Source organism: Balaenoptera borealis (assembly GCF_965194805.1).
Source record: "Balaenoptera borealis genome assembly, chromosome: 4".
Taxonomy (NCBI): domain Eukaryota; kingdom Metazoa; phylum Chordata; class Mammalia; order Artiodactyla; family Balaenopteridae; genus Balaenoptera; species Balaenoptera borealis.
In genome coordinates this window covers 16,131,983-16,152,658 of record NC_138861.1, presented here as the reverse complement: position 1 = coordinate 16,152,658, position 20,676 = coordinate 16,131,983, and the positions used below count along the sequence as shown (strand labels likewise).

The following is a 20,676-nucleotide window of genomic DNA, read 5'->3' as shown; positions in this document are numbered from 1 at the left end:
GCCGTGTGGCATGGCAAAAAAAAAAAAAAAGAAAAAAGAAAAAAAAAAAGAACAATAACAAAGTAAATAATAAAATTAGACTTGGAAACTAACAGATATGTTAGAAAGAATATAAAAATAAAAATATAGATAAATCAACAACCGGAAGGTACAGCAGTACCACAATAGTAAAAACAGAAGAGGAGGGAAAAGAAAAAAAAAAAAAGAAAGGAAATAAAAAAGTGGGGAAAGGCCTTGGCTGTGGAGGGCGGGGCCTAAGGCAGGGTGAGGTTTGGGTGGTGGGCGGGGCCAATGCTCAGGACCCACAGGGCTGGAAAAGGCCCTGGGGGCCGTGGGGGGTGGGGCTTAGGCTCAAGAAACAGCAGGGGCCCAGGCGTGCCCCCCACCCCTTGTCTCAGAGGGTGGGGGACCTCACCTAGGAGCCCAGCAGGCTCCCCAGGCCCGAGTGGGCAGGGCAAACGCCTCCTCTCCTCTCCTGCTCCTTCCATCCTGGAGGGCCCCTCCCACCTGCCTCTCCTGATCTCTCCAGCCTCCCTTCTATGCCCCGCAAGACCGACATAGCTGGGATGGGGCTTTGGAGGGCAGGGGACTGACTGAGAGCTCAGCAGGCTGCCCAGTCCCAGTGGGCCAGGCAATCGCCCTCTGTTCTTCTCCCGCTCTTCCCGGAGTGTCCCTCCCACCTGCCTCTCCTCATCTCCCCTCCCTCAGGGGCGCCGATCCTGTCTGCCCTCCAATTCTCCTCCCCCCTTAGTCCCCCCACGTCCTACCGGTTCACTTGGGGGTTCTTCCCATCTCCTTGGGCATCAGGGTACCCCACCAGTGGCTGGCAGGCACCCTAGTTGAGGGGAGATGCTAACCCAGTGTCTTCCCACACTGCCATCGTCACCATCTCAGAATTCTTAATACATTTTTATACAGGGATCCCCAAATTGTCATTCTGCACTGGGCCACACAAATTTCATAGCCAGTCTAGTTTGTAGATATTACTATTGTTATGATGCCCTATATTTGTAAATGAATTTGAAACACTATAAACTCTAAAATATCTTGTGGATCTGTTAAGCATGTTCAAAGTTAGCATTAGTGTAAGCATTTTATTGATCTCCTATAAGTGGCTGACACTATACTAGACTTATGGAAAATAAAAATGAAAACTCAGTAGTCCCTGTCTTCAAAGAACTTTCATACTAGCATTAAGCATTTGTTATGTATTTCTGGCTTTTGAAAATCAGGAATAGTTGTATAACTCTGGTTTCCAAAACTGAAAAGTAGATTTCTCCATATGTGAGAGGCAAATTTATAGTGCAGAACAGCTGAATGTTCATTTGTAGGTGATCATTTGCAGATAATAATTTTTTCCTTATTAAATATACATACTCGGAGATGATCATTTTTTCCTTGTTAAATATATGTAGATGTAACCATACTGGAGACTTAAATACTCAGCCATTTTCCTTTATAGATTTTGGTTGAAGAGAATTGATTTGCTTGTTTGATTTTTTTAAATTACTCCAGAAAAAAATAGAAGATGAAATTTCAAAAAAGGAAATTTATGAAATACCACTATATCTGGAAATTAATGCTGACACTTACCATTTTTTTGTCCAGAGCAAAGAAAGTATTCTCTTAGCATGCTTAACCTGATGGTGGGGGAGTTGTTATCTGGGCCAGTTTCCATGGTTGAGCATAGTACCCAGGCCATCTGTTGCAAATGAAGAAGGGAAGAATTTCACAACAGCCTGTGAGCCCACTGGTAATCAGTTCATTCGCATTTTGTCATGTCTGTTTCACTATATATATTTTACTGACTCAGGGTCTTGAAAATTATCTGTATAAATTTCATTCTTACATCTGACTTGAGTACTAGAAGTGATGTACCATATTGCCTGATGTGAATTAATCTAGGGCATAGACTTAAATATACTGTATATGTATTACAAGAAATATTAATAAACTGATATCCTGTGGCTGGTTAAGGCATCTCTGTAGATCAAATTTAAGAGATGGGGTTCATACAGAGACTAGGATGATATATTAACGAAACACTGGATTTATGACATGATGAAAACATTCCAAGTGATAGAAATCATTTCTTAATAAGTTACATATTGTGTCATTTAACAAATACCTTGAAAAGTCAATACTTTATGAAGCCTCAAACCAAGACATAGAATTACTTCTCTTTCCTTGGAGTGATCCTCTTGTTTGAAAATTCCAAATTAAGGAAATGCAAAATTAGTTTGTCTATCCATTTTCTAAATATATCAGATCATTACTGTTTTTTTTCCCCCAGCACTTAACAGAACGCTGTTTGACTTGAAAACACACGTGTGACTTTTTCTGAACGTCCGTTAGTCTTCCCAATAGTTTACAAAAAAATAAGCAGAAGAACTTTTTTTGAAAGCAGTTCATATCATTTTATCCACATTTGAACTTCCCTGAAGTCAGGGATGAAGTGAAGGATGAAGAGATATATATGCATTGGCCTGGCAGGGTAATCAGTTTTCAATGCTTCTCTATCTTTCTATAGGATGTGAATATATAAGTACTTTTGCTACATTACTGAATAAGGTAAGGTGGTATACAATCATCTTTCCGGCTAAAGGAACAATGTGTCTTACAATCATCCTTCCTTCTAAAGGAACAAGTCTCACCTTCTGAAACAATGACTGAAAGAAAGGCTTTTTATATTTTACATACCTGAATAAACATATTGTTATGAAATACATACATGTTGTTGTATGTATAAATATACACCAATAGTAAAAAAAAAAATCAAGTTGACCCTCTGCCTTCATGAGTAATAAAAATTAAAAACAACAGTAACATTTTACAGGATTTGAGTCTGATATTTTGTGGCACTTTATTGATTATCAGCACTGTCCGTCATTACATATAACAGTAAGTGCTTTGGAAGAGAAAAACAAGAAAAAATGGAATAAGGCCTTCAAGACATCAGCTTCACGCTGATGGATCTGTCAATACCTCAGTTCACCATTCCTTTGCCTTTCTGAACTATGTTTATTTAAGCAGTCTTGAGTGTTTTTGCATATTGACTAAAGAAGCTGAAATTGATGGAAATGAGGTTATCCTTTAGTAAGCTGAGAATTTGGGTCCTTGATGTTCAACAATTGAAAAACCAGAAATGATGCCTTGCCAGAAGAAAGTAAATTAAGGAAGTAAAGTGAGAAAGCAAGTTAGAGATAGGAAACATCATTTACACTGTAGGGTCAGTAATTTATAATTGTGGAGCAGTTTTGAAAGGTAGTTTTGTCAGTGATGCAAGTGAAGCCAGTTTTGACTGCAAAACAGATTGGTAGAGACCAGATGTCGTTACTGTTTGACAGCTGTCACGTGACCTAGATGAAAAAGGTCCCAGGCCAGGATTCTTCGTGAGCAAATGTCCCCTTTACCAATGGCCATCTCTCCAAGCAGGGCAACAACTGAATGAGCGATGCACTGAGTTCCAAGATAACATCTTAGCAACCGGTTTTCAACTGCCAACACCATAAACTGCATTTGCTGCTGAATCTATGTGCTTTTAAAGAACTTGTAAAAACTTTTAATTCTGGCCTCAGAGTTTTGACCTTATATATTAGCCCAGGGTGCTTAATCAACTTAGGGGATTAATAGTAGTTTTGTTCTCCACTATCCCTCATAGGAAGAAAAGTATCAGGCTTAACTTAAGTATAGTGTATTAGACTCCTTTGACTTTTGTGAAATATAATAATAGGGTTTTTAAAGGCACTTTTATTCTTTTCTGTTTTTTATTTGGAATCATGCAGAACCCAAGTTAAAGGAAAACATACCTCAAAGTGGGCAAATATCTCTGATGGTTTTGGGATTTTGTTTATTCTGTGGTGTTGGGACAGCAGGGTGGGAGAAATATGTTTAATAAATTTCAGTGCTATAAAAAGTGAGACTTTTGTTCTTCATGTTATTACTCTAATATTATTAATATTCTAATGAGAATAGGTGCGACTAGTCATATAACACATATGGAATTTGAGATATAGTTTCCAAATAAGACTAAACAGCATTTCTAGACTCTAGGCTCTACTGTGGAACTAATATTGGTTGACTTGATGCTGTCATTTATATTTCCAGTGTTGAGAATAATTCCGAGCTTAATAAATATGTTTGGTTGAATGAATGAATATATCATGAAGTGGCATCTTTTGAAAATAATGACAGATTTGAATCTGAGCTTAAAGATTTTTAATTCATATTTCTGTATTTCTTCTCAGCTCTTTGCATAGGATTCAGGATTTACCTAAGAGCCTTATGCTTTTCTTTTCTTTTTTTTTAACATCTTTATTGGAGTGTAATTGCTTTACAATGGTGTGTTAGTTTCTGCTTTATAACAAAGTGAATCAGCTATACATATACATATATCCCCATATCTCCTCCCTCTTGCATCTCCCTCCCACCCTCCTTATCCCAACCCTCTAGGTGGTCACAAAGCACCAAGCTGATCTCCCTGTGCTATGCAGCTGCTTCCCACTAGCTATCTATCTTCCATTTGGTAGTGTATATATGTCCATGCCGCTCTCTCACTTCGTCCCAGCTTACCTTCCTCCAGCCCCCGTGTCCTCAAGTCCATTCTCTATGTCTGTGTCTTTATTCCTGTCCTGCATCTAGGTTCTTCATAACCATTTTTTTAATTTTTATTTTATTTTTTGTTTTTTTTTAGATTCCATATATATGTGTTAGCATATGGTATTTGTTTTTCTCTTTCTGACTAACTTCACTCTGTATGACAGACTCTAGGTCCATCCACCTCACTACAAATAACTCAATTTCATTTCCTTTTATGGCCGAGTAATATTCCATTGTATATATGTGCCACATCTTCTTTATCCATTCATCTGTCGATGCACACTTAGGTTGCTTCCATGCCCTGGCTATTGTAAATAGAGCTGCAATGAACATTGTGGTACATGACTCTTTTTGAATTATGGTTTCCTCAGGGTATATGCCCAGTAGTGGGATTGCTGGGTCGTATGGTAGCTCTATTTTTAGTTTTTTAAGGAACCTCCATACTGTTCTCCATAGTGGCTGTTATCAATTTACATTCCCACCAACAGTGCAAGAGGGTTCCCTTTTCTCCACACACTCTCCAGCATTTATTGTTTGTAGATGTTTTGATGATGGCCATTCTGACTGGTGTGAGGTGATACCTTATTGTAGTTTTGATTAGCATTTCTCTAATGATTAGTGATGTTGAGCATTCTTTCACATGTTTGTTGGCAATCTGTATATCTTCTTTGGAGAAATGTCTATTTAGGTCTTCTGCCCATTTTTGGACTGGGTTGTTTGTTTTTTTGATATTGAGCTGCATGAGCTGCTTATAAATTTTGGAGATTAATCCTTTGTCAGTTGCTTCATTTGCAAATATTTTCTCCCATTCTGAGGGTTGTCTTTTTGCCTTGTTTCTGGTTTCCTTTGCTGTGCAAAAGCTTTTAAGTTTCATTAGGTCTCATTTGTTTATTTTTGTTTTTATTTCCATTTCTCTAGGAGGTGGGTCAAAAAGGATTTTTGCTGTGATTTATGTCATAGAGTGTTCTGCCTATGTTTTCCACTAAGAGTTTTATAGTGTCTGGTCTTACATTTACGTCTTTAATCCATTTTGAGTTTATTTTTGTGTATGGTGTTAGGGAGTGTTCTAATTTCATTCTTTTACTTGTAGCTGTCCAGTTTTCCCACCACCACTTATTGAAGCGGCTGTCTTTTCTCCATTTCATATTTTTGCCTCCTTTATCAAAAATAAGTTGACCATATGTGCGTGGGTTTATCTCTGGGCTTTCTATCCTGTTCCATTGAGCAATATGTCTGTTTTTGTGCCAGTACCATACTGTCTCGATTACTGTAGCTTTGTAGTATAGTCAAGTCAGGGAGCCTGATTCCTCCAGCTCCGTTTTTCTTTCTCAAGAATGCTTTGGCTATTCGGGGTCTTTTGTGTTTCCATACAAATTGTGAAATTTTTTGTTCTAGTTCTGTAAAAAATGCCATTGGTAGTTTGATAAGGATTTCATTGAATCTGTAGATTGCTTTGGGTAGTAGAGTCATTTTCACAATGTTGATTTTTCCAGTCTAAGAACATGGTATATCTCTCCATCTGTTTGTATCATCTTTAATTTCTTTCATCAGTGTCTTATAGTTTTCTGCATACAGGTCTTTTACCTCCTTAGGTAGGTTTATTCCTAGGTATTTTATTCTGTTTGTTGCAATGGTAAACGGGAGTGTTTCCTTAATTTCTCTTTCAGATTTTTCATCATTAGTGTATAGGAATGCAAGAGATTTCTGTGCATTAATTTTGTATCCTGCTACTTTACCAAATTCATGGATTAGCTCTAGTAGTTTTCTGGTAGCATCGTTACGATTTTCTCTGTATAGTATCATGTCATCTGAAAAAAGTGACAGCTTTACTTCTTCTTTTCCAGTTTGTGTTCCTTTTATTTCTTTTTCTTCTCTGAATGCTGAGGCTAAAACTCCCAAAACTATGGTGAATAATAGTGGTGAGAGTGGGCAACCTTGTCTTGTTCCTGATCTTAGTGGAAATGGTTTCAGTTTTTCACCATTGAGAGCGATGTTGGCTGGGGGTTTTTCATATATGGCCTTTATTATGTTGAGGTAAGTTCCCTCTATGCCTACTTTCTGGAGGGTTTTTATCATAAATGGATGTTGAATTTTGTCGAAAGCTTTCTCTGTATCTATTGAGATGATCATATGGTTTTTCTCCTTCAATTTGTTAATATGGTGTATCACATTGATTGATTTGCGTATATTGAAGAATCCTTGCATTCATGGGATAAACCCCACTTGATCATGGTGTATGATCCTTTTAATGTGCTGTCGGATTCTGAATGCTAGTACTTTGTTGAGGATATTTGCATCTATGTTCATCAGTGATATTGGTCTGTAGTTTGCTTTCCTTGTGACATCTTTGTCTGGTTTTGGTAACAGGGTGATGGTTGCCTCATAGAATGTGTTTGGGAGTGTTCCTCCCTCTGCTATATTTTGGAAGAGTTTGAGAAGTATAGGTATTAGCTCGTCTCTAAATGTTTGATAGAATTCGCCTGTGAAGCCATTGGTCTCAATTTCAGTGCTTGTGATTGGTCTGTTTATATTTTCTATTTCTTCCTGGTTCAGTCTTGGAAGGTTGTGCTTTTCTAAGAATTTGTCCATTTCTTCCAGGTTGTCCATTTTATTGGCCTATAGTTGCTTGTAGTAATCTCTTATGATCCTTTGTATTTTTGCAGTATCAGTTGTTACTTCTCCTTTTTCATTTCTAATTCTATTGATTTGAGTCTTCTCCCTTTTTTTCTTGATGAGTCTGGCTAATGGTTTATCAATTTTGTTTATCTTCTCAAAGAACCAGCTTTTAGTTTTATTGATCTTTGCTGTTGTTTCCTTCAGTTCTTTTTCATTTATTTCTTATCTGATCTTCATGATTTCTTTCCTTCTGCTAACGCTGGGGTTTTTTTGTTCTTCTTTCTCTAATTGCTTTAGGTGTAAGGTTAGGTTGTTTATTTGAGGTGTTTCTTGTTTCTTGAGGTAGGATTGTATTGCTATAAACATCCCCCTTAGAACTGGTTTTGTTGCATCCCATAGGTTTTGGGTCATCTTGTTTTCATTCTCATTTGTTTCTAGGTATTTTTTTATTTCCTCTTTGATTTCTTCAGTGATCTCTTGGTTATTAAGCAGTGTATTGTTTAACCTCCATGTGTTTGTATTTTTTACAGGTTTTTTCCTGTAACTGATATCTAGTCTCATAGCATTGTGGTCAGAAAAGATACGTGATATGATTTCAATTTTCTTAAATTTAGCAAGGCTTGATTTGTGATCCAAGATATGGTCTATCCTGGAGAACATTCCATGAACACTTGAGAAGAAAGTGTATTCTGTTATTTTTGGATGGAATGTCCTATAAATATCAATTAAGTCCATCTTGTTTAATGTGTCATTTAAAGCTTGTGTTTCCTTATTCCTTTTCATTTTGGATGATCTGTCCAGTGATGAAAGTGGGGTGTTAAAGTCCCCTACTATGAACGTGTTACTGTCAATTTCCCCTTTTATGGCTGTTAGTATTTGCCTTATGTATTGAGGTGCTCCTATGTTGGTTGCATACATATTTACAATTGTTATACCTTCCTCTTGGATCGATCCCTTGATCATTATATAGTGTCCTTCTTTGTCTCTTGTAATAGTCTTTATTTTAAAGTCTATTTTGTCTGAAATGAGAATTGCTACTCCAGCGTTCTTTTAATTTCCATTTGCATGGAATAACTTTTTCCATCCCCTCACTTTCCGTCTGTATGTGTGCCTAGGTCTGAAGTGGGTCTCTTGTAACAGCATGTATATGGGTCTTGTTTTTCTATCCATTCAGCCAGTCTATGTCTTTTGGTTGGAGCATTTAATCCATTTACATTTAAGGTAATTATCTATATGTATATTCCTATGACCATTTTCTTAATTGTTTTGGGTTTGTTATTGTAGGTCTTTTCTTTCTCTTGTGTTTCCTGCCTAGAGAAGTTACTTTAGCATTTGTTGTAAAGGTGGTTTGGTGGTGCTTAATTCTCCTAGCTTTTGCTTGTCTCTAAGGGTTTTAATTTCTCTGTCGAATCTGATTGAGATCCTTGCTGCGTAGAGTAATCTTGGTTTTAGGTTTTTCCCTTTCATCACTTTAAATATGTCCTGCCACTCCCTTCTGGCTCGAAGAGTTTCTGCTGAAAGATCAGCTGTTAACCTTATGGGGATTCCCTTGTATGTCATTTGTTGTTTTTCCCTTGCTGCTTTTAATATTTTTTCTGTGTATTTAATTTTTGATAGTTTGATTAATAAGTGTCTTGGCATGTTTCACCTTGGATTTATCCTGTATGGGACTCTCTGTGCTTCCTGGACTTGAGTCACTATTTCCTTTCCCATATTAGGGAAGTTTTCAACTATGATCTCTTTAAATATTTTGTCAGTCCCTTTCTTTTTGTCTTCTTCTTTTGGGACCCCTATAATTCAACTGTTGGTGCATTTAATGTTGTCCCAGAGGTCTCTGAAACTGTCCTCAATTCTTTATATTCCTTTTTCTTTATTCTGCTCTTCAGTAGTCATTTCCACTATTTTATCTAACAGGTCACTTATCCGTTCTTCTGCCTCAGTTATTATGCTATTGTTTCCTTCTAGAGAATTTTAAATTCATTTATTGTGTTGTTCATCATTGTTTGTTTGCTCTTTAATTCTTCTAGGTCCTTGTTAAACATTTCTTGTATTTTCTCCATTCTATTTCCAAGATTTTGATCATCTTTACTATCACTCCTCTGAATTCTTTTTCAGGTAGACTGCCTATTTCCTCTTCATTTGTTTAGTCTGGTGGGTTTTTACCTTGCTCCTTCATCTGCTGTGTGCTTCTCTGTCTTCTCATTTTGCTTAACTTACTGTGTTTGGGATTTCCTTTTCACAGGCTGCAGGTTCGTAATTCCCGTTGTTTTTGGTGTTTGCCCCCAGTGGCTATAGTTGGTTCAATGGGTTTTGTAGGCTTCCTGGTGCAGGGTACTAGTGCCTGTGTTCTGGTGGATGAGGCTGCATCTTGTCTTTCTGGTGGTAGGACCACGTCTGGTGGTGTGTTTTGGGGTGTCTGTGATCTAATTATGCTTTTAGGCAGCCTCTCTGCCAATGGGTGGGGTTGTGTTCCTGTCTTGCTAGTTGTTTGGCATAGGGTGTCCAGCACTGCAGCTTTCTGGTCATTGAGTGGAGCTGGGTCTTAGAATTGAGATGGAGATCTCTAGGAGAGCTTTTGCCATTTGATATTACATGGAGCCAGGAGGTCTCTGGTGGACTGATGTCCTGAACTTGGCTCTCCCACCTCAGAGGCACAGGCGTGACATCCGGCCAGAGCACCAAGACCCTGTCAGCCACACGGCTCAGAAGAAAAGGCAGAAAAAAAGAAAGAAAGAAAGAAAAAAACAAAATAGAATAAAATAAAGTTATTAAAAATAAAAAAAATTAAAAAGTAATTTAAAAAAGCAAAAAAAGAAGAGAGCAACGAACGAAACCAAAAAACAAATCCACCAATGGTAACAAGCGCTAAAAACTATATTTAAAAAAAAAACAAAAACAAACCAAAAAAAAAGGACAGATAGAACCCTAGGACAAATGGTAAAAGCAAAGCTACACAGACCAAATCACACAAAGAAGCATACACATACACACTCACAAAAAGACAAAAAGGAAAAAAATATATATCGTTGCTCCCGAAGTCCACTACCTCAATTTTGGGATGATTCGTTGTCTATTCAGGTATTCCACAGATGCAGGTACATCAAGTTGATTGTGGAGATTTAATCTGCTGCTTCTGAGGCTGCTGGGAGAGATTTCCCTTTCTCTTCTTTGTTCGCACAGCTCCCGGCGTTCAGCTTTGGATTTGGACCCGCCTCTGCGTGTAGGTCGCCTGAGGGTGTCTGTTCTTCACCCAGACAGAACGGGGTTAAAGGAGCAGCTGCTTTGGGGGCTCTGGCTCACTCAGGCCGGGGGGAGGGAGGGGTACAGAGGAGGCAGGGCGAGCCTGCAGCGGCAGAGGCGTCGTGATGTTGCAGCAGCCCGAGGCGCGCCGTGCGTTCTCCCAGGGAAGTTGTCCCTGGATCACGGGACCCTGGCAGTGGCGGGCTGCACAGGCTCCCGGGAGGGGAGGTGTGGAGAGTGACCTGTGCTCACACACAGGCTTCTTGGTGGCGGCAGCAGCAGCCTTAGCGTCTCATGCCCGTCTCTGGGGTCCGTGCTGATAGCCGCGGCTTGCGCCCGTCTCTGGAGCTCGTTTAGGCGGCGCTCTGAATCCCCTCTCCACACGCACCAGGAAACAAAGAGGCAAGAAAAAGTCTCTTGTCTCTTCGGCAGCTGCAGACTTTTCCCGGACTCCCTCCCGGCTAGCCGTGGCGCACTAGCCCCTTCAGGCTGTGTTCACGCCGCCAACCCCAGTCCTCTCCCTGGGATCCGACCTCCAAAGCCCAAGCCTCAGCTCCCAGCCCCCGCCCGCCCTGGCGGGGGAGCAGACAAGCCTCTCGGGCTGGTGAGTGCTGCTCGGCACTGATCCTCTGTGCGGGAATCTCTCCGCTTTGCCCTCCGCACCCCTGTGGCTGTGCTCTCCTCCGTGACTCCGAAGCTTCCCCCCTCTGCCACCTGCAGTCTCCGCCCACGAAGGGGCTTCTGGTGTGTGGAAACCTTTCCTCCTTCACGGCTCCCTCCCACTGGTGCAGGTCCCGTCCCTATTCTTTTGTCTCTGTTTTTTTTTTTTTTCTTTTGCCCTACCCAGGTAAGTGGGGAGTTTCTTGCCTTTTGGGAGGTCTGAGGTTTTCTGCCAGCGTTCAGTAGGTGTTCTGTAGGAGTTGTTCCACATGTAGATATATTTCTGATGTATTTGTGGGGAGGAAGGTGATCTCCATGTCTTACTCTTCCGCCATCTTGAAGGTCGAGCCTTACACTTTTCAAATAAATTTTTCTAATGAAGTTCCTCTTGCTTTTGTCAGCTCTCAAGGCTACCACGGTGTAGTGGGAGGTGTAGTGCTGTGTTGGGAAGAGCACAGTTTTTGAGGGAGACAAAACTGACTTCTGATCCCAGCTCAGCTATTTACCACCTGTGTTTTCAGGTAGTCAATAGCAGAGCTGGGATCAGTGATCCTCCCGGATGTTGAGTTTTGCCAGGTGTGAAAATGAGAATAATCATCTAAATCCTTAATTGAACAACCAGTCAATAGACCTAACATACTGCCTGGTTCATAGCAGGCACTCAAATTACTTAACTAGATGATTTATGAATCATTATTGTTATCCAACCAGGTTTGTTTGCCCAATATGCAGCAAGTCAAAATGCAGAGATGCCTAGGTTTGCAGGAAAGAGAGGGTTTATTCACGAGGCAGCCAAGTAAGGAAATGAGGAACAAGTCTCAGAACCACCTCCACAAAGGCAAGGGCTTGGGGGTATTTATGAGGAAAAGTAAAGAAGCAGGGTGGTCGAAGGCATGGGGAGCATGGGGAAAGGTGATTGGAAAAAGGTGCAGTAATTGTTGTTCCACACAGGCGTAACTCATCTATAGGCTTCTGTTCACTCAAAAATGAAGGCCCTTAGCAAGATCTGAGGGTGGAGTTTTCAGCCCTCTGATGTCAAAAGATCACCCAGTGTACACTCACGTGTGCCCAGTTCAAGGGTCAGTGGTCCTATCCAGTTTTAACCAGCTCAGCTCAGAGTAGACACAGCTGACTCCAAGTTCCTGGAAAATGACTCAGGCAAACATCTTATTGTTTAGGCGAGGTGCTCTTGGAGGACATGCAAGTCTTTTGTAGACCTTGATTAATGAAGGCAGGTGAAATGGATTTGACTGATTGATTACCCAACAGTTTCATTACTTTTGAAAGAGTAGCAAGTGAAAGGAAAATGACTACAATGTTTTGAACATTTTTCACTTTCTTCTTGTTTTACCAGAGGACGACTTTTTTCATGAACTCCCAGAAACCTTTCCATCTGATCCACCTGAGCCTCTGCCACATTTCCTTATTGAGCCTGAAGAAGCTTATATTGTGAAGAATAAGCCTGTGAACCTGTATTGTAAAGCCAGCCCCGCCACCCAGATCTACTTCAAGTGCAATAGTGAATGGGTTCATCAGAAGGACCACATAGTAGATGAAAGAGTAGACGAAACCTCTGGTGAGTTTTCCATTGTATTTGGACTGCTGTTTAGGATTCACTTACTACTTTGCCATGTTGTCATATTGTTCTTTCAGTTATTGAAATTGAAAATAGAATTATTTTCCTTTGGTAAAAAGTTTAACTCAGTTTGGTTAAGATTTGGTGATCTCTTTCCATGCATTGCAAAGTAAAATGTGATGAATAAATCTTGACTTGATTCCTGTTAGACTGCATAGAATTAAGGCATGGTTCATGCTTAAGAAGATAAATAATGAGAGTGAATAGACTGAATTATGGTAAATAAATACCCTAGTAAAAGATGCCCTTGAATTTCACTTGTGTGTCAAGTCTGGTGTCAGGTCTAAATATCCTGGGATTGAGGAACATGTTCAATTAAGGATAAATTGTAGATGTTTACATGACTGTCAAATGTTAATTTCCATGCATAGTTTCCCCTTATATATTTTAAAACAACTTGTAAACACTGTAGATTCAAAATATTCTGTACCGTTAACTTACATCTAAAAATGAATCCTAATTACCTAATTCTTGGCTAAAGTTAAATCAAGAGTGATTGAGAATAGTTGATATTGTGGGATCCACAAAGAGAAGTTGTGAGTGTAGACTCCATCTGGGTGGGTTTTCATCAGAGTATCTTTGCTTCTGGCATTGTTAAAACTCCTGACTTTATTGCTCTGTAAACATCATTCTTAATAGTAAAATACTAAAGGCAAGGAGGATGAAGTAGATCTCAATAAATGGTGGGATTTACACTGGCTATAAAGGAAACTTTCTTGATAGGAAATCTTTATTCCACAATGGGTAAGTTAAGATAGTTCTGGAAACCCCTAGAGTTATTTTAAACTTAAAAGATATATATCTTTCTATAGTGATTTAACAGTTTTTGGTGTCCAGTAGGGAGAATAACAATTTGAACTTTTACATCCCTTCTAGATCTGTGATTTTATATTGACATGTATTTTAAAAATTAAGACTTTATTGATCAATATATCCAAGCTAAATAGTGACAGATATGATAACAGTGAAAGCATTTAAATATCTTCATTTTCTTTCATAAATATCTCTACGTACTGAAATGGATACATGTTTTCAAAATTCAATTGTAATTAATTCATATTTGTATCTAAATGTTGGTTAATGAGGGGCAAGGAGTGACCAGCATTTGAAGGAAATCTGCTTTCAGTGTCTCTAATAATAAAGAGCAATTAGGTGATGGAGCATACATAGAACAGACTGTGAGAGGCCTGAGAAGAGGCATCTTTTTTAAAAAAAGCATGCGAGACATATACTTATGTAACACAAATGGTCTTAGAAAATCAGGCGGCAGCTCTACATAATTGTCAATTTGTGAATCAATATGCTCACTGCATGCAAGCTGATGACTATAGAAATAACTGGGGGGGGGGCTTCCCTGGTGGCGCAGTGGTTGAGAATCTGCCTGCCAATGCAGGGGACACGGGTTCGAGCCCTGGTCTGGGAAGATCCCACATGCCGCAGAGCAATTAGGCCCTTGAGCCACAATTACTGAGCCTGCGCATCTGGAGCCTGTGCTCCGCAACAAGAGAGGCCGCGATAGTGAGAGGCCCGCGCACCGTGATGAGGAGTGGCCCCCGCTTGCCGCAACTAGAGAAAGCCCTCGCACAGAAACGAAGACCCAACACAGCCATAAATAAATAAATAAATAAACTACATTCCTTTAAAAAAAAAAAAACCATTAGAAATAACTGGGTGTCCAACTGTATGGTCTCATCCTTCAGGGAATTGGTCTATTACACCTCTTGGTCTAATTACTCAGTAAATAACTCCACCAGATGTCTTCAAAATCTCGTGAATTGAGTTTTATTTGTTTCAGCTCACTTATTTGTAAAGATTTCAAACACACATGTTTTAATAGTAAGAGGAAAAAGAAAGAAATCACAAAACTAAAATGAGAGTCATAAACCTACTTAGGCTTGTCTTTACTAGATTAATGAAAAAGCTTTTATAGGAAGACTGTAAATAAAGACAAAACTGCTCTGATATGGAGCACCTCTAGCAGCTTTATGCTATCTTGGTAATGTGTGTGTGTGTGTGTGTGTATGTGTGTGTGTGTGTGTTTATGTGTTTGTGTGTGTGTGTATTTTTATTTTCTTTTTAAAAGACATTTCCTCTCCATAAAGCATTATATTTTTTATATTTCCACATAAAGTTAATTACTATTGCATATACCAATGATTAAAAATACTTCTTAAAGCAACTATAAATGAAAATATATGGCATGTTTCAAATTCAGAAGGGAATAGATTAGAGCTAAGGAAAGATTTGTCAGCCCTAATACTTGCATAGTATTCGTATTTGGAGTGGAACACAACATACTTTTTTGTTGTCTTTTGTTTTGATCCAAAACTGTACAAGATAGTGAGCATCCAAGAGAATGATTACCTTTAGATTTAGGAAAAAGACAGAGATACCCACAGATACTAGTATTATTTGGTATTGTTCTTAACACACTAGCCAATGCAATTAGACAAGGCAAATAATTGAAAAACATAAAAATTATAAAGCAAGTTGAAAACTATCATTTGGACAAATATGATTTTGTAGGTCTGGAAAACTTATGCAGTTTCATAGGAAAAAATTGAAAAAACATTAAGAGAATATAGAAAACTGGCTGATAAAAGATATACATAACCCATCAACTTTTCTAAGTACAGTCGATTCAAATTATAATGGAATAAAATATACCATTTACAATAACAATGAAAAAAATGTAGATACAAAGCTATCAAGAAATTTGTAGAATTTTAGAAGAATATAAAAATCTACTCAGAGACCAAAAAAAAATACAATGACTTGAATAAATGGAAAGACATATCTTGTTCTTAGATAGAAAGACAATATTTTTAAATGTTTGCTATTTGTAAATGAATCCATAAAGTCACCAACATTGTATGAAAAATAATTTGTGAAAATAGCTGGAAGAATTCTGAAATAGTAGCATAATAAGGAAATATAAGCTTTTTATAAGTGTATTATAAGGCTAAAGAAGTTTGATTGTAGCAAAGAATAAGATACACAGATTAATGGACCAAAATCGAAACCAGGAAATAAAACGTAAGGCATTTTACTGTATGTTGAAGATGATTTTTAAACCCACAACGTAGGCAGTTGGAAAAGTAATAAATAAATAAAGCTTGAGTTCTAGATCATTCTTTAGAATAAAATAAATTTTAGATGTTAGGGCTTCACATCATCATCATTATCATCATCACTGTCATCGTCGTTGTCATTGGTAGTCATCACCATCGTCACTAGGAGAAAATTTTGGCAATTTGTTGGTTGGTTGTTTGGTTTCAATGATGATCAAAGCTTTTTTAATGAAGACAAAATCCAGAAGCTTTATAAGAAAACATAATTTTTTAAAAAAGCATTATTAAATTTAAATAAAGCAAGAAAACCACCAAAACCAAGGGACAGATATATATTAATCAAAGGGCTAATTTAATTAATATATTACTGGCTCTTAAAATATGTTTAAGAAAAAGATCTGCAACCCAACATAAAAAATTGAGCAGAGTTTGGAAATGGAGATATAGGAAAAGAAATGTAAATGGTGAATACGCATCTAAGAAAATGTTGTCAAGATCAGAACAGTTCTTAGTACACAGTGTTGATGAAGGAGTGGGATAGGGGTATTTCATACTTTGTTGATGAGGTTGCAAACTTTTTTTTTTTTTTTTAAATTGTGGTTACAAGAGTTCTTCATGATTTTGGTTGCTGTCATGCTGGGAAATTCAGTACACAGTCTTGTGTTTTTAAGTTATTATTCGGGGGTGGGGTTTTTTTGTTTGTTTTTTATTATTTATTTATTTATTTATGGCTGTGTTGGGTCTTCGTTTCTGTGCGAGGGCTTTCTCTAGTTGTGGCAAGCGGGGGCCACTCCTCATCACGGTGCGCGGGCCTCTCACTATCGCGGCCTCTCTTGTTGCGGAGCACAGGCTCCGGACGCGCAGGCTCAGTAGCTGTGGCTCACGGGCCCAGTTGCTCCGCGGCATGTGGGATCTTCCCAGACCAGGGCTCGAACCCGTGTCCCCTGCATTGGCAGGCAGATTCTCAACCACTGCGCCACCAGGGAAGCCCCGAGGTTGCAAATTGATGTAATCTTTTTGAAGATCAATTTGAAAATACCTATCAATATTTAAATGTATACACTCTTTCACTCAGTAACTACAAGTTTAGGAACTATCTAAAAATAAAATTCCTAATGAGCACAAAGCCTTGTATGAAAGGTGGTCCATTGCACCCTTGTTGCAGTTAGCATATCAAGGGCTGTTCAACTCTAGGATGGAATACTGTGCTGCTTTGTAAAACAGTGAGGTTTCTCCATATGTGAAGCTGTAGAAAAATCTCTCAGGTAAAACAGAAATGAAAACCGAAGTACAGAACATTGTGTGCAATATGTCCTTATTATGTAAAAAAGAGAATGTGCATGTATTTGTCTATGCATTGGGATTTTTTTGAGAAACATACAAGCAGTTGACAGCTCAGAATCTGGGGCAGTAAGAGACTTCTTTTATTGTTTGATTTTTGTTCAATCCTGTGAACGTTTTATTTTCTTGATAGATAATGAAATCTGAATTTTAAAAGCCCAAACTACTTTATTGCGTCTCTTTGCCTGTTATCATACATCTCCAATCTGTACAACTACCGGAAGTGGGGAGATTTGTAGGCCTCATATTAGAGCTCTTTGCTTTCCTGTGAGATCAGAACACTGTGAATGGAATTGAACTGCTCGGTTTGGGGATTTTTTCCTCTGAAGTTAGATTCACCTGCAACTTTGGTGCTCAACTCTTTATTTAATACAGTCTGAGTATTGTTTTGTTATGGGCCTTAGTGATTCTTAATATCAAGAAATGTTAGGATACATTGTCTTGAAATATATTACAAATTAGAGAAATTTTCTTGGCATTTTAAAAATCAAATTGGTTCTCAGATGATAGGACAGAGAGAAGTCATTGCAAACAAGTTTGTTTTTATAGGTCCCTCTACCTTAGAATAATGATATCTGGAAGCATGTGGCAATCAGTACATTGCCTTGCAACTAAGAAAAATCAACTGCATTCAGTACAATCTCCATCAGAAGTACATTTTAATTAAAAAACTACAAAATAACAAAACAAAAAAAAACAAAAGTTTCTCTCCAATTCACAAAATTCTTCCTTTTAATATGCTCTCTTGCTCTGAAGTATTAAGTAAATGATTATTTATATTTACTGAGCAAAGCTATTCCATTGATCATAAAATATGCTGATTAAAGATCATTCATTACTGTTACTGTTTGCTTTTTCATCATTTAAATCACATTTGCATTTCTTGCAAACATGTAATATTAAGAAACAGAAAAGTGGAAAGCAGCATATATTGGATGGTTTAGAAATTTTCAATGTTGAGAAGCTCTTGATTTGATAATATAGTAATAAGTACCCATGTTCCTTTAAGGATTCCAAAGAAATCTTGATCTACTCAAAATTTTATGGTTATATTTTTATGAAAAGCTCAGGCTTGGTTGCTTGCTTTCTATTTACTTGAAGCCTTTTCAACCCTTGTTTCCATGGTACCTAAGATTCACCATTGAAAAGTAAATATTTCCCCTCTGTGAAGAAGCAAGGGAGTTTAGAAAACCTCGATTGGATTGAAATTTTACTAAACCCTAGGTTTTCCCTTTTCATCTTTTTTGCTCACAATAGCAGAATATTATCAATAGGACCAACACAACAACAACACAGAGAGTTCCAAGCTTTATACTGAATGTCATGTATTATGACATTTAGTCATCACAGCAATCTTACGAGATAATTTTGGGATTCTCCTTTTGCAAATGAGAAAACTAAGGCTCAGCAGAATAAAGAAACTAATTTGCCCCAGTTGCATAGCTAGGAGGTGACAGAGTCAAGATGTGAACCCAGGGTTCTCTGATTCCAAAGCCTCTGCTCTTGGCCCTCTAGTCAGTGTCTCCCTAAATTCTGCCATAACTGAACGCAGAACTAAATTAAGCTAAAAAAAGAGCTATGTAATACAATTGTCCCTTTTCTCAGGAAAGAAAATCTGGTTCTAAATGTCAGCTAAACATTTATCTTTCATGCTATTCATCTCCCTTCTTGCCTTGTGTCAAGTTTTTCATATGTGACCCTTTGTGGTTCTTTAATAATTAAGATAGTGCTTATTAGGATTTGATTATTTTTATTTATGAAGGTATTTAACATTTGGACAAATAGCAAAATTAGAAAGAATTTCAACTGGTGAGCAAAAGGTGAGCCTTAACAGAAAAAAAGAAATTGATGAAGAGAAGCTATACTTGGATACAAATTAAATTGCCTTTACTCAAGACAGAGCTTTTAAAAAATATATTGTGCTCACTCAGATCCCCATTTGTTACAAGAGTGGCACAGTTGAAATTCTTTGTCCTCCTATTATTTGTCTTCCTATTTTAGATACCTCTTTATTCCATTCCATCAGCAAAAACAGAAATCTCAGCTTTATCCCTTCTTCCAGTAGCCAAAGTGATCATCAAATACTGCTAATTCCTTCTCAGAGTTCTCCCATAAAACATCCTTCTGTTTTTAAGTCTTGCTGCTACTCCCCTAGTATAGGCCTTAATTATATACCTCTTAGAGTATTTAAATAGCCTCCTACACTTTCTTGGTGTCAGCCTTTCTCCTCAGCAATTAATTCTCCAGGTAGTCATAGGCCTAAAGAACAGGCCCGAGTGTTTTTATCATTCCATTTCTTAAAATATATGTCTTTCCTTTGTCCATGCAGTAAAGCATATCCTCCTTGGTCATATATTCAAAAGCTTCAGTACAGTCTGTTCTTAATCAAACTTTCTAGCTTTATTTTAATAGTTTCTCCCCCACCGCATGCTCTGTATACTAGGCCAGTTTGTTTGTTTGTTTTAACAACAGCTCCTGTTTATTTTTTTATTTTTATTTATTTATTTTATTTATGGCTGTGTTGGGTCTTCGTTTCTGTGCGAGGGCTTTCTCCAGTTGCGGCAAGCGGGGGCCACTCTTCATCGCGGTGCGCGGGCCTCTCACTGTCGCGGCCTCTCTTGTTGCGGAGCACAGGCTCCAGACGCGCAGGCTCAGTAGTTGTGGCTCACGGGCCCAGCTGCTCCGCGGCATGTGGGATCTTCCCAGACCAGGGCTCGAACCCGTGTCCCCTGCATTGGCAGGCGGATTCTCAACCACTGCGCCACCAGGGAAGCCCCCAGTTTGGTTTTTCCTCTTAAACTGTGTTCAGTGAACCACCAGTGTCTTATAAGTGCTATTTGGGAAAAAAAAAACAAAAAGGAAACAAACAAAAAGCTTTGCAGTCAAATAATTTCGGAAACACTGCAATGATTATATTCCCCTTTTGGAGAAAGTATAAAGTATATTTGCATGTAGAAGTCCCAGGAAAGCGCTGAAGTGGAAAAATATTTTTTAACCTCATATTGTTTGGTAGCTGAACTCTTTTTCTCAGAACCTCTGTTAAAATATCATGAGAACTTAATGTCACACCAGGACATGATTTAGAAAATGCTGCTTATACATTTTCAAAGGGAAATTATGTAAGATTTGTTTAAATTTTATTAAATGAATGCAAACACTCTACACTTTTGTGTCTTAGGATCCTGGAAGGTTTAAGCTGTGAGACTGTAACAGTCATTTAAACTCAATGAATTATTGGCCTGCTTCTCATTAAATTATATTAAAGTGAGCATTATCAGTTTTCTGTTATCATGACTTAACGGTGCTACTTTTGTCATATGGAACTTTAGGAACTAGGTCTGGTCATCTCCTGGCCTATTCCTAATTTTAGTTATTTGAAAGGGACAGTTATCACTTCTCCTTTCCCAAGTTCTCTCTCCTCTTCAGTCTAAACATTATGAGCTGAAGAGTAAGCTCCATGAATTCAGGGATTATGTCTATCTTTTTTGCTATTCTAGTTCCATGCTTAACTTG

At 38.2% G+C, this 20,676-nt stretch overlaps 1 protein-coding gene across 2 annotated transcripts in view; it reads left to right on the top strand.

The window, feature by feature from the left end:
• Window positions 1–20,676, top strand: part of UNC5C (unc-5 netrin receptor C) — a 401,385-nt gene that overhangs the window by 223,392 nt on the left and 157,317 nt on the right. For both annotated transcript variants that reach the window (XM_082391648.1, XM_082391647.1), the window contains exon 2: window positions 12,470–12,691. In XM_082391648.1, the coding sequence (XP_082247774.1) occupies window positions 12,470–12,691 (222 nt within the window). The remainder of the gene's footprint in view (window positions 1–12,469; window positions 12,692–20,676) is intronic.